Raw genomic sequence first — 12,256 nt, forward strand, 5'->3', positions numbered from 1 at the left:
AGGAATTTAAGGTCTTTTTTTTTTTTTTTTTCTTTTTTAATTGGTGAGAGGGAGTAGGGATTTCTTCAAAAAGAGGGCCACAAAAGCAATTTACAAATGTACAAATTACAAAATGTACAGAAAAGAACAGAAATAAGTTCAGAAGAAAGAATAGACAAACATGGAAATTTTCAAAGAATTGTGTGGAATTTATTATATAATATTTTAGAAAGAAGTGGTATGAAGCAAAAACTCCTGGCTTTGTGTATAATTCTATTCCTTGTGTTCTCCTGTGTATATATAAAAGCTTTTTTATGGCATTTAAGTCCAGAATTAAAAAAAAAAAAAAAAAAAAAAAAGATTTGGAAAACCCTTTGTGATTATTAGATATATAGAAATGAGATTAAGATTAGAGGACTGATGAACAGAATAGAGAGTATGGGCAAAATTGTATCTCATGAAATCTGGAAGAGTAAAATTAGCCCAGATTCTTTTAACAATGGAGCCCTAGAGTGAGAGTAGTTACCCCCAAAGAAAATGATTCATAAGGTGAAAAGAGTATATGGTTGGAGGGCAAGGAATAAACAGTTGATGTATTAAAAGGATAGATCAGTTCAAAATTGGGCAGAATCAAATATATAATCCTAGGAGTGAATTTACAAAAAGGTAACAATTTGAAAATATTTTTACTGATTAAGCTACCAACTACTTCAAAAACCCTAGCCTTTGTTGACCTTCCATTCCTCATGATTAATAATGTAGTGATTAAGAGACATTGTTCAGTGCTGCATGTCTTCTTTATAGAAGGATAAGCAAAAAAGTTGGTAGGAAGGTTGAGATTTTTTTAAAAATAGAAACTAAATGTATTCCTAAAGATGACATGGCAACTAACTGCTTGATTGGGTTAGGCTTCTAAGCTTACCTTTGTTGCGATTCTCAACAGCTCCATCTTGTTTCTTATCTGTAAGGGAAAAAAAGAAAATTAAGCTTTTCAAGAAGCAGTATTTGCAAACATAAACGGTAACGTAAAATTCTTCCTATAACAGCATTATCACTTTAATAAGAGTACCGGCATATTTTGCTTTATGTCCTAGTTGTGACATTTTGCTAAAAAATAACTGATCTGTTGGAGAATGGTTGGGTAAATTGTGGTATATGAAGGTTATGGAATATTATTGCTCGGTAAGAAATGACCAGCAGGAGGAATATAGAGAGGCCTGGAGAGACTTAAATCAACTGATGCTGAGTGAAATGAGCAGAACCAGAAGATCACTGTACACTTCAACAACAATACTGTATGAGGATGTATTCTGATGGAAGTGGATATCTTCAACATAAAGAAGATCCAACTCACTTCCAGTTGATCAATGATGGACAGAGGTAGCTACACCCAGAGAAGAAACACTGGGAGGGGAATGAAAATTGTTAGCACTAATATCTGTCTGCCCAGGTTGCATGTACCTTCGGATTCTAATGTTTATTGTGCAACAAGAAAATGATATTCACACACATGTATTGTACCTAGACTATATTGTAACACATGTAAAATGTATGGTATTGCCTGTCGTCGGGGGGAGGGAATAGAGGGAGGGGGGGTAATTTGGAAAAATGAATACAAGGGATAATATTATAAAATATATACATATATATAAAATAAAAAAATAACTGATCTGCTGGTCATTTTCTATATTTGAATTAATGGAAAAAAATATATATATATTAACAATCTGTAATTCTTCACTTTTTTCAAGTTTTTGATGTTCTATATTTATTTCTTTCCTATGTTTTAGAAATCTTCTGTACTGCACATATGCTTGTATAACCAAAAGTCTAATTACACCGATAATTGTAAAAAAAAACTAGACAGGACCTTAGAAATCATCTAATTCAAATTGCTTTTATTACTGATCAGGGCACTGAGCCCAGAGGAGAAGTGTATTTTCTGAAGTCAAAAAACTAGTCAAGAAAAGAACTAGTATTCCTAAATCCCAACCCAGTAATCTTCTGCTCACCTACCCTATTTCAACTGTAGGTTGAGCAATATTTTAATTGCCATAACTTTAAATGGTATAAAACCCAAGTATTTACACTGCCATAGTTGATTACATACTGACTTAGAAACTGCAAGATTTCAAACACTGCCAGAGATGGCTAAACAATTCCTATGAAAAAATTAAATGAAATATTCCTTTAAAAAAAAAAAAGTTCTTAATTTAACACCAATAATCATTTCAATATACAAACAAGTATATTAAGTGGACTGTACAGAATATGCCTATTCCACAAGAGACTTTTAAAAAAGACAATAAATTCTCTGTTATTCTCAAAACTGTCCTGCTTGCTTGTGATTCCTGAAAGAAATGTTCTCTTCTATGCTTTATGTAATAGCTCTTTTGTTCTTTGGGCAGTTTTCATTTTTGATTTCTTGAAATCTAGTTCCTGGCTTTCCACTTAATTTAAGCTGTCACTGTTCAAACTTGAGGCTCTGAGATTTTCCCAGGAATTAAAAAGATTTCAAAGGCTGTAGTCTAGTCTTATTTTACAAATGAAAAAACTCAACCTTGAGAGGCTAAATGACTTGTCTAAGGTAGCACAGAGGCAAAATTCAAACCAAAGTCTTTTATTACCATTCTGAAGAAATAATGTGCCAGGGATCAAAGAATAAAAAATACAATATAAATCAGGACTTGCTTGTCTTTTCTTTACAGCTATCTTTTTATTTATTCCCCAGCCTCCGGCCTCTCTTTTTAAACATGAGGCCTGACAGATCACTCCTTTATTCAAACTCTAGTGGCTCCAAGATAACCTCCAGGAACAAATATAAACTCCAATATTGGCAACTGAAAGTGTTTCAAGATCTGATCTGATCCAAATACAACCTTTGACCTTTATTACTCTCATTCCCAGATGATCTGACCAAACTGGTCTTTTTACTCTTCTATGGTTGAAGATCCCAAAAAGTCCACTATGTAGTCAAGTAAATGGGAAGAAAAGAGAGAGTGGTGTTATAAGAACAAAGGAGAGGAAATTCGAAAAAGGGTAATCAAGAGCAAAAGAAAAAAAAATGTTGCATAGAGATCAAGAAAGATAAGGATTGGGAAAAGGCCAATAGAGTTGACAATTATGAGATAGATCAATGGTACCTTTGGAAAAAGCACTTTTACAGTTGAAAGATGAAGTGTGAAGGCAAATAGCAAGGGGTAAGTGAGAAGGGAAAAGAACGGAAGCAGAAGCAACAAGAACAGACAGCTTTTTGGCAAAGAAAAGTGAACCCAGACAGGATGACAGCATGGGGAGGAGGGAGAGGGGGGAAGGAAAGAAGGTGAACTGAATGCTTTTTAATGGGCTGGGGAGAACTCTGGGCAACAGGGAAGGAATCAATAAACAGGGAAAGACTAAAGACAAGAGAGAAGAGAGAGAGGGAGGGATGAGGAAGGATGATTTGGGGGACAATTTGATGGAGACAAGGGAGGACGAGCTGAAGGGTTGTAGAAAAGTGTTTCCTTGATAAGAAAGTCCCCCCCCTTTCCCTCCTGCCCAATTTGCCTTCTAGCCCTCTTTCATATTAAAATGTTTAATGAATCCTCCCTCAGTTCTATATTCAAAAGAAATTACTGTGCATATTATAGAATATGAATACTAAAAGGCATTTTAATTTGTTGCATCAATTTTAAAAGTAAATCCAGTTTCCACAACTATTTTCAAATATAAAGAAGTTTTTTTTTTCTTTTTAAAGAATGAAATCAAATTACTACATTTACTTTTCTTTTCTTTTTTCTTTTCATCTTTCTTTTCTTCTTCTTCACCTCCAGCTCCAAGTAAAGTAAAAATAATTCCAGTTTGGGAGTTCACACCCACAGCTGTAACTACCATTCTCCCAGAGCCTTCCATCACATGGGTACCTATAACAACAAAAAAGTTAGTTTCCTCTTTGTAAACGATGCTATTAAATAAGAACTGTTAAGCTAACATTTTTACTAAAAAATGAAGAAAATGTAATTACTAAAGATCTTCACAGATGAATAATCAAGACAAAGCAATCAAAAGTAGGCACTTAATCCTCAAGAAAGTTTTTATGAAACAGATAAATTACTAAAAGTACTTTCAAACCAGACACTTATTTCAATAGTGATACAGTTTCCTGATTAGTTAAACTTCACTTCTGTTAGACACAAAAACTAATGACAGGTATAAGACTCTTTGTATAAAAGCATTAATAGGTGAATAGAAACATTTTAGTACAAATAGCTTGGCAATTCTTATAGCTTCTAAAAAATTTCATGGAACATATCTATTAAATCTGACTAACTGGTCACTATAAAATAATATATTAAAAAAGTCAAATTAAAGTGAATAGCTCACTTAAAGTATTTCTATTAAATGAAAAAGGTTTAATAAGCCACTCTTTTTATTTAGATCCAAGTAACCTTGTCGATTCTATATATATTTGGTAAATATTTGTGATGTAAGTTACACATATATAACAAATTACCTATCTTGGGAAAGTATAGTCACTATCAACTTTCTTCATCTGCAAAACGAATGGGGAGATGTGTGTAGAGATTTCTGATGGTTCTCAGTCAGTGACTGAAGGATTCCACTCTAAGTGCCTGAAAACTCACATAGATGATCCATGTCCCTTCCCTCTGCTGGTAACCTTCCCTTCTCAAGTCCCTAAATGTGCTTCTTCAAACTAAAAAAAGTCCCCTCTTAAACTTCTCCCCCACCAAGTTGTTATTCTGGATTGGTCTTACTCAATCAGTGCTCAAATTTACAGAGGAGCTGCCAATTCTTCATTCCTTCCCTACTCCTCAGACATATGCAATCTGGCCCCAGTCCTCCCCAACCCACTCTCAGCCAAGCAACAAGTACTTGACAGAAAGGAACACTCTATCTTCTCAAGAAGCCAAAATCTACTGAGATGCTAAAGATCTAATTCAGAGCCTCCTTATACTTAAACTAATATAAAATCCTCTTAAGTTCATAAAGCTTCAATCTTTTTCTTTCAAACTACAATTTTATACACCAGACAACTATCTCTTGGATGCAAAAAATATTTATTGCCTCTTTAAGAGAAAACTAAGCACTCTGGGTTTCAGTAAGCTCAGAATAACCTTACCTTACACACAGCCTCTGCATATGCACAAAGGCCATTCCGCAGAGCTGGAATGGACCTGCCCTGTTTCTCTGCCAGTGGTTGAAAAGCCTTCTGCAGTGGATACTGATAAAAGCTCCCTGAAGGGAGGAACTTTTATTTCTTATTTTCTTATCTTTATACTTCTAATAATTAGTACAATATCTGCTATATAGTATGTTATAAATAATTATTGAATTATCTTTTCCCCCAATATGCTCAAGTCAAATGCCATTTAGTTCATGTAAACCTTCCCTTACCCTATCATCTTCAAAGATCTCACCTTCATTCAATTTTCTACAGAACTTTATCTTCTTCGCATCAGATTTATGTGTATGTTTCAACTGTCCTATTTGATGTTAAGCTTTCTTAAGGCAGAAAGAGATTACTCAGTTTTTGTCTCTATAATTCCAGAATGTGCTTAAAATAATTGTTGAATTTGTTTAATTGGATAGATTCATTTTTGGACACTCAAATACATGTCCAAAAATGAGGAGAAAAATACAAAACTTAGGCTAGAAAAAAATTTAGATACATTTTTTGGCCTGGACCTATGACCAGTGTAGAACATTCCTTCTCATATCTTCATCCCACAATAACTTCTCTCTGCTCCTCAAAGACAGCGCCCCATGTTTCATTTCGTGCCTTGGTTTCAGCTTCTATAGAATCCTTCATGCTTCCTTTAAAGACATGGCTCAAGCAAGCACCATTTTCCATTGAAACTGACTCCCTCACCTCAAGCACTATGAATTTCCTGTTTAACTACTTTACAAGGTATATGTGGCTTCCCTGAAAGGATATCAATCTCAACTCCTTCAGAGTAGTGACTGTTTTATGTTTCATACTGGTATCCTAAATACTTGGCCCACAGTAGACATTTAAATGTCTGCTAACTGCTTTTCCAATGTTGGTCAATGCAATGGATTTTTGGAGAGCTGGGCTGAACCCTGAGAGAGTAAATGGCTTGAAGTCAGGCTTTCCTGCAACTGTCTAACTCTATACTGACTAGATTATTTCTTTTAAGTCATGACAGTTTAACATCATCATGTAACAACTTTTAAATTTATATAGCTTTTATAAAGAATGCAGACCTGATAAAAGCAAGGGATCTTTATCCAATGTCTTTTTAACATGATCAGATTCTCCAGTCAGTGAACTTTCATCAATTTTGAGATCATTTCCTTGAATAAGTATACCATCGGCTGGAAGAAGATCACCTGTATCATCAAGCAAAGAAGGAATGCTTTGTAAATGAAATCGATACTTTAAAAAAGCCCAGGGCTGAAGCACTCTTTGTCTGAAGATGCTTACCATATTTCACTTGAGCAATATCCCCAACAGTAATGTCAGCTACCGGTATCTGAATGACTTGTCCACCTCTTATGACTGTGAACTTCTGTTCTTGTTCAATTCGACTCTGCAGACCTCGAAACTGTTTCTCTTTACTCCAGTCATTGAAAGCCGTCACTAACACAACACATACTACTGACAAAAGGATGGCAGCTCCTTCAATCCAGCCAGTTTCACCTTCACCTTCTTCCTCACCAACAGAAACTTCTCCACAAACTATCAGGAAGAAAAAAACATTGAGAAAGGCAAAATTTATCGATGCTGTTATCATGGCAATATATCAGTCAGTAAATAAACTGAGACAGCTAGGGGAAACCTATAATGCACAGAACACAAGGTCTGGAATCAGGAAAACCTGAGTTCAAATCCTTCCTCAAACACTTCCAAGCTGTGTAAAACAGAACAAGTTACTTAAACTGTGTCTGCCTCAGTTTTTTCAACTATAAAAAGAGAATAACAGCTCCTACCTCCCTACAAAATTGCTGAGGATCAAATGAAATAATAATTGGAAAGCACTTAACATGGTGTCTGGCACATAGCAAATGCTATATAATTTTTAAGCTATCTTTATTATTAAATTCTTATCATGTGCCAGGCATTGTGCTTTAAATGCTAGGATACAAAAAAGGGCAAAAAACAGTCACTAACCCACAAAATAATCTAAAGTGGAAGTACTTATTTGGTAGCATGATATTCTATACCAATCAAAGCCTTTGTTTAAAAAAAAAATCATTTTCTGAAAATTTATTAGTTTCCTATTATTTGTATAGCACACACCACTTGTATAGTATTTGTGAGGACACAAGAGAAAAAAGAAAAATTCCAAATTTGAAAGATCTTTTTTCCCCCCAAACTGTAGAAACAAGAAATAGGGAAAGATCACATATATAATTAAACCTACCCCCACTCCCCCAATGAAGCTCCTGATAAGGAATTTCTAGATGGGTAGATTGTTCCCTTTTCTGCCCTGGAGCCTTTAAAAATTCAGTGAATAACAAAGGGCCACATGATTTGTCTATGTCAGAGGCAAGGCTTGAAGCTCGGGCTTACGAGACCAGCCCTTTTTATATGACATCCAAATGTATGTACATAATTAATGGCAATGGGACTAAACCTGGGGTTCATTCAAGGGCATAGGAAACTCTCTTTAGCAGTGCTCACCCATATTAAAGAGCTAAAAAGGAGAGGATCTATACCTGGGATTTCACTGATTCATGAACTCTTGATTCAGCAAAGTCCCTCTACTCAAGCAGACTGGCATCTGCTCTTCCAATATATAGTTACAGTGCTACCCAGAGTTGAATATTCAGGGTCACACAACCAGTACATATTTGAGATGGGATTTAAACCTAGTCTTTCCTAATTGGAGATCAGCTTTCCATCTATAATGTCATATTGCCTCCAAAAACTAGATGTAAACACAATTCAGAGAGTATGTAACTTTAGAGATTACAGTGTCCTTTCAGCCAAGGAAGAATATCAGGAAAGTTGAGATCAACACTGAATAGTATAGACACTGAATAGTATAGATGCTGGGCACTACAGAGTAAACAGTCAAAGAATGAATGTTAGTGGGATTTGGTGATAAGAGTAGTCCTTGGCAACCATGGGGAAAACAGTTTGAATAGAATGTGGAGAGAGAAGCCAAACTCCAGATGTCTGAAGAAAAAGGCAACTGAGGCTGAGCGGGGCAGAGAGACCAAGAATTTTTTTTTTTAAAATAGGAAATTTTTTAAATAGGGAAAGACAATCAAGAAGAGTAATAGAATAGTCACAGACTGGCCTATTAACATTATTTTTTGAAAAAGGAAAAAAAAAAAAAAAAAGCAAAGAATCTAATGTGCACCAACAAAGAATAGAATTTGTAAAGCAGAAACCATATACCCATTTGGTGAAAGTGATTGTGAAAGCACAGGATATTTGGAGAACAAGGCTGCAACAGCTTCAGATTTACTTGAAAAAAAGCAGATTTTTAAAGTTTGGGTGATACTAGGTTATGCTCCCAATGTCTGAGGCACTAAAAGAGAATTAATGTCATTGTCTGGAATGTCTTCTATCTACTTAGATCGCTTTTCAATAATCCCTAAATATCTATTAAAATCCCAATCTACCTTCTAAATAAAGTCTTTATAGAATAATATCCCCTAAATGATCAACAATTGTGCTTTGTCCTTTGCCATTATATTGACATAAAGTTAACTGGGGTGTGTCATCCCTCCAGAAGAGCAACAGTTAGTTACATGAAATCAGTGACTAGCTCTCATATATATTTTATACATAATAGACCCACTCTTGTTTCCTATTTGTTGTATTTAATCTAGATCATGAGACAGTCAAAAGATTCCCAAGAAAGATTTTGATAATGAAAATGGCTAATGAAACCAATATGCATGGGGAAAATCTGAAGAGCATGTCAATCAAATATGTTAATGACAGTTAAGTGATTTAAGCTGCATTAATCAAAGCAGTGATCATAATGAGGAAAGGGAAAGTCTCTACTATAATCTGCCCAGGTCAGATCTTATCTCAAAGTGTCAGATTGGAAATATCATATTTTAGAAGGGACATCAATAATTTGGAACACATCCAGAAGAGGACAATGAAAATGGCAAAAGCACTTAAAACCATGCCATGAGGACTGGTTAAAGGAATCAGAGATGTTTAACAAAGAACTAAGAACACCATAGTTTTCAAATACTTGTAGGTTTGTCATGAGGATGGATTAGAAGAATTCAACTTGACCAAAGAAGACCTTTTGTGAAGTTCTACTCAGATTTAAGATCACAGATTAACATAAAGGAACAACTTTATAACAAAGTAATCCTCAAATAGAATATAATCTTCCTGGGAAAAGGAACATATATTCTGACATTAAATATCCAACCTATGTTTCAGGTTTCCCATTTATCAGCCCAACCTTAAGTTAGGCGTCAATGAGATGACTCCTAAAGTCCCTTCACATTCTAACCCTATATGATTCCATTATTTCTGAGCATTAGGTTCTAGTATGCTTTCAAGATCTTAAGAATATGGCAGTTATTTGGGACCAATATAATTTGAGAAAACAAAGCTTGAAAACAAAATGAGAGGCAGAGTATACTTGTTCAAAAGACTCATTCCTGCCCAATTTCTATGTAATGTTTTAGTAATAACACTGTCTTGGTTTTAACCTGGTGGTGGTAAATAAGAAATGGGAGAGAGCTAGTGTAAAACTATACCAAAATGATAAACAGAACCTTTTATAAAGTGTTTTTGTTTTTTACTATACATAATAACATGACTGTAGTCAACACAGCTAACTATCTTCTTTATGTACAAAATGCATGGAACATAAAAATAATTTCATAGGTGGAGGAAGAAAATGAACAATCCTGAAGGAAAATCAAAAAAGGCAATGGAAAGTAGTTCTTGAGTTGGGTCTGAAGAACGCTAGATGGAGGTAAGAAGGGAGTACATTCCAGGCATGAAGACAGAGATACAAAGGTAGAATGAGTTATATGGGGTATTCTGCAAATAACACAGTTGGCTAGAAAACACAGCAAAGGAAGGAGATAATGTGAAATTGGTCTGAAAATGCAGTTTTAACCTGGATTATGAAGAAACTGAAACACAGATGCCATCAGTGCCCTAAGATTGCTAAGTAAGGGTATGCATACTCAAGCTGTTCTCTAAGCAGAAATGTTGAAGATACATTGGTTAGGGAAGAAGCTGGGGGGCTCAATAAGTAGACTGCTACAATGATCCAAGTTAATTAGGCTGGTGTCTGTTTGAACACAGAGAAAGGCAGAGATGTGAGAAGTGTTGTGGACAAAGAATTAGAGCACTGGGTAACTAATCAAAGATGAATAGTAAGCAAGGGACAGTGAAGTATAGGATGATTTCAAGATTGTGAGCCTGGATGACCAAATTGACTGTGGCATCCTCAAGAGACTGGGTTTCGCTGGGAAGATAAAGTCTTTTTTTTTTTTTTTTTTTTTTTTTTTTTTGGAAATGCTGAGTTTATATCTATGGGAATCTAGATAGTGATATTTAGGAGAAAAACAGACAACAGATAGGTTGCTGAGGTGATCTGAGATGTAGGATATGAGGAAAAAAGGAGTAACAGAACATCTCAGTTTATTAGGCAACTTATGAAACAAAGAGAAGGGAATAGTTTCAGGAGAGAAGAGAATGTTTGGGGAAAAATAGTGTAGGGAATATAACGGTGAATATCAGAGAAAGAATAAAATAATCTATGAGAATAATCAATCTTGTTATCTCTAACAAAGTTCATTTCTTAAATTCAAAATATAAGAAAAGTTTTAAAACAGCTAGTAATTCCTTCCTTCCTTTCTTTCTTTTTTCTTTCTTTTGCTGAAGCTATTGGGGTTAAATGATTTGCCCAGGGTCACACAGTGTTAAGTGTTTGAGACCAGATTTGAACTCAAGTCCTCCTGACTTCAGGACTGGTGCTCTATCCACTGTGTCCCCTAGCTGTCCTATTTATTTCTTAAAGGAAACAAGAATCACTAAATGATAAACAGTCAAAGGCCATAAAGAAATTTTTCAAGCGAACAATAACCATATCATACACACAAAAATATTTATAAAAACTGGAGAACAGAAATGTACTTGTTTTTCATTGTCCCTCTCCTTTATATTCTTTAGTAAAGCACTCCATGTAATAATTACTTATTAAAAGTAACACTAAATTTTAAGTATTTTTGGAGAGTAGTTCACTTACGTGCATTATTCCCTTCAGGAGGTCGGTAAAAAGAAAGGCCCAATGATACTATGGCTGCAATTTCTAATATAATTAATGTAACATCTTGTAATGCTTCCCATACTAATTGAAGAAATGTTTTTGGCTTTTTGGGAGGTATAAAGTTCTTCCCAAACACTGCTTGCCTTCTCTCTATATCTGCAGGATTTCCACTTAAACCTGTTAAAAAAAAAAAAAAAAGAAAAAAGAAGCAAACATGTATGTCAATAGTTGTAATATTTGCTAATTTAAAAATTTAATTTCATTTTTATTATTTGTACCTCCTCAAACTCAAATTTATAAGGCTCTTTTAAAAATCATTTATCAATAACAGACCAAAGCAACAACCACATAAATACCTGTAAAGAAAATTTTGACTATGTGATTCAAGAAAACTAAATATAAGCTTCTAGTTCATACTGAATTTTTCAGCATTTTTTTCTTTTGCACTTCCTATAATTGTCCAAACTAGAAGTAGTGGAGTCTAATCTAATGAATAAATGGTGCCTTGGAGTAAGAAAGACCTTTTAAATAAAGGAAGATTTAAATAATCTTCTCTCTGACACTTACTAGCTGTGTTACAGGATACAAGCTAGTTAACTTCTCAGATTACTAAAGCAACCAAGACAGTTGCAACTAAATTACAGATGAATTAGAAATCTGTATTAATGAAAGGAGTTACCCCACCAGGAGCTGTCCACACCAATGGAATCACATGTCTGTACCAAAAACAGAAAGAAAAAGAAATTATCTAAGTAAAATCAACACAGCATATAGTGAATAAAGTGCCAGGACTGGAGTAGAGAATACCTATGTTCAAATCCTCAGACATGGCTTTCTGGTCCTGGGCACATCACTAAACCTCAGTTTAGGAACTCTCTAGGACTTAATCCCTATATCAAACCTAATAATTCTTTTCATTTGGGACTTAATTCAGAGAAGACTGTCTTTGAGCTACTGCAGCTTGGCTCATTCTTGCTTAGTCCACTTGGGGCTGAAGAAGCAGTAGAGAGTTAAACAATTATTCATTCAGGGGCAATAAATGGCAGACA

The 12,256-nt window shown here is 34.7% G+C and overlaps 1 protein-coding gene across 4 annotated transcripts in view; it reads right to left on the reverse strand.

The window, feature by feature from the left end:
* ATP2B1 (ATPase plasma membrane Ca2+ transporting 1) overlaps positions 1–12,256 on the reverse strand; it is a 130,684-nt gene that overhangs the window by 33,975 nt on the left and 84,453 nt on the right. For all 4 annotated transcript variants that reach the window (XM_074271106.1, XM_074271105.1, XM_074271107.1 and 1 more), the window contains exons 3-7: positions 11,187–11,384; positions 6,425–6,679; positions 6,205–6,330; positions 3,741–3,881; positions 902–940 (exon numbers count right to left, since the gene is read on the reverse strand). In XM_074271106.1, the coding sequence (XP_074127207.1) occupies positions 902–940; positions 3,741–3,881; positions 6,205–6,330; positions 6,425–6,679; positions 11,187–11,384 (759 nt within the window). The remainder of the gene's footprint in view (positions 1–901; positions 941–3,740; positions 3,882–6,204; positions 6,331–6,424; positions 6,680–11,186; positions 11,385–12,256) is intronic.

Source organism: Sminthopsis crassicaudata, chromosome 5 (genome assembly GCF_048593235.1).
Source record: "Sminthopsis crassicaudata isolate SCR6 chromosome 5, ASM4859323v1, whole genome shotgun sequence".
Classification (NCBI taxonomy): domain Eukaryota; kingdom Metazoa; phylum Chordata; class Mammalia; order Dasyuromorphia; family Dasyuridae; genus Sminthopsis; species Sminthopsis crassicaudata.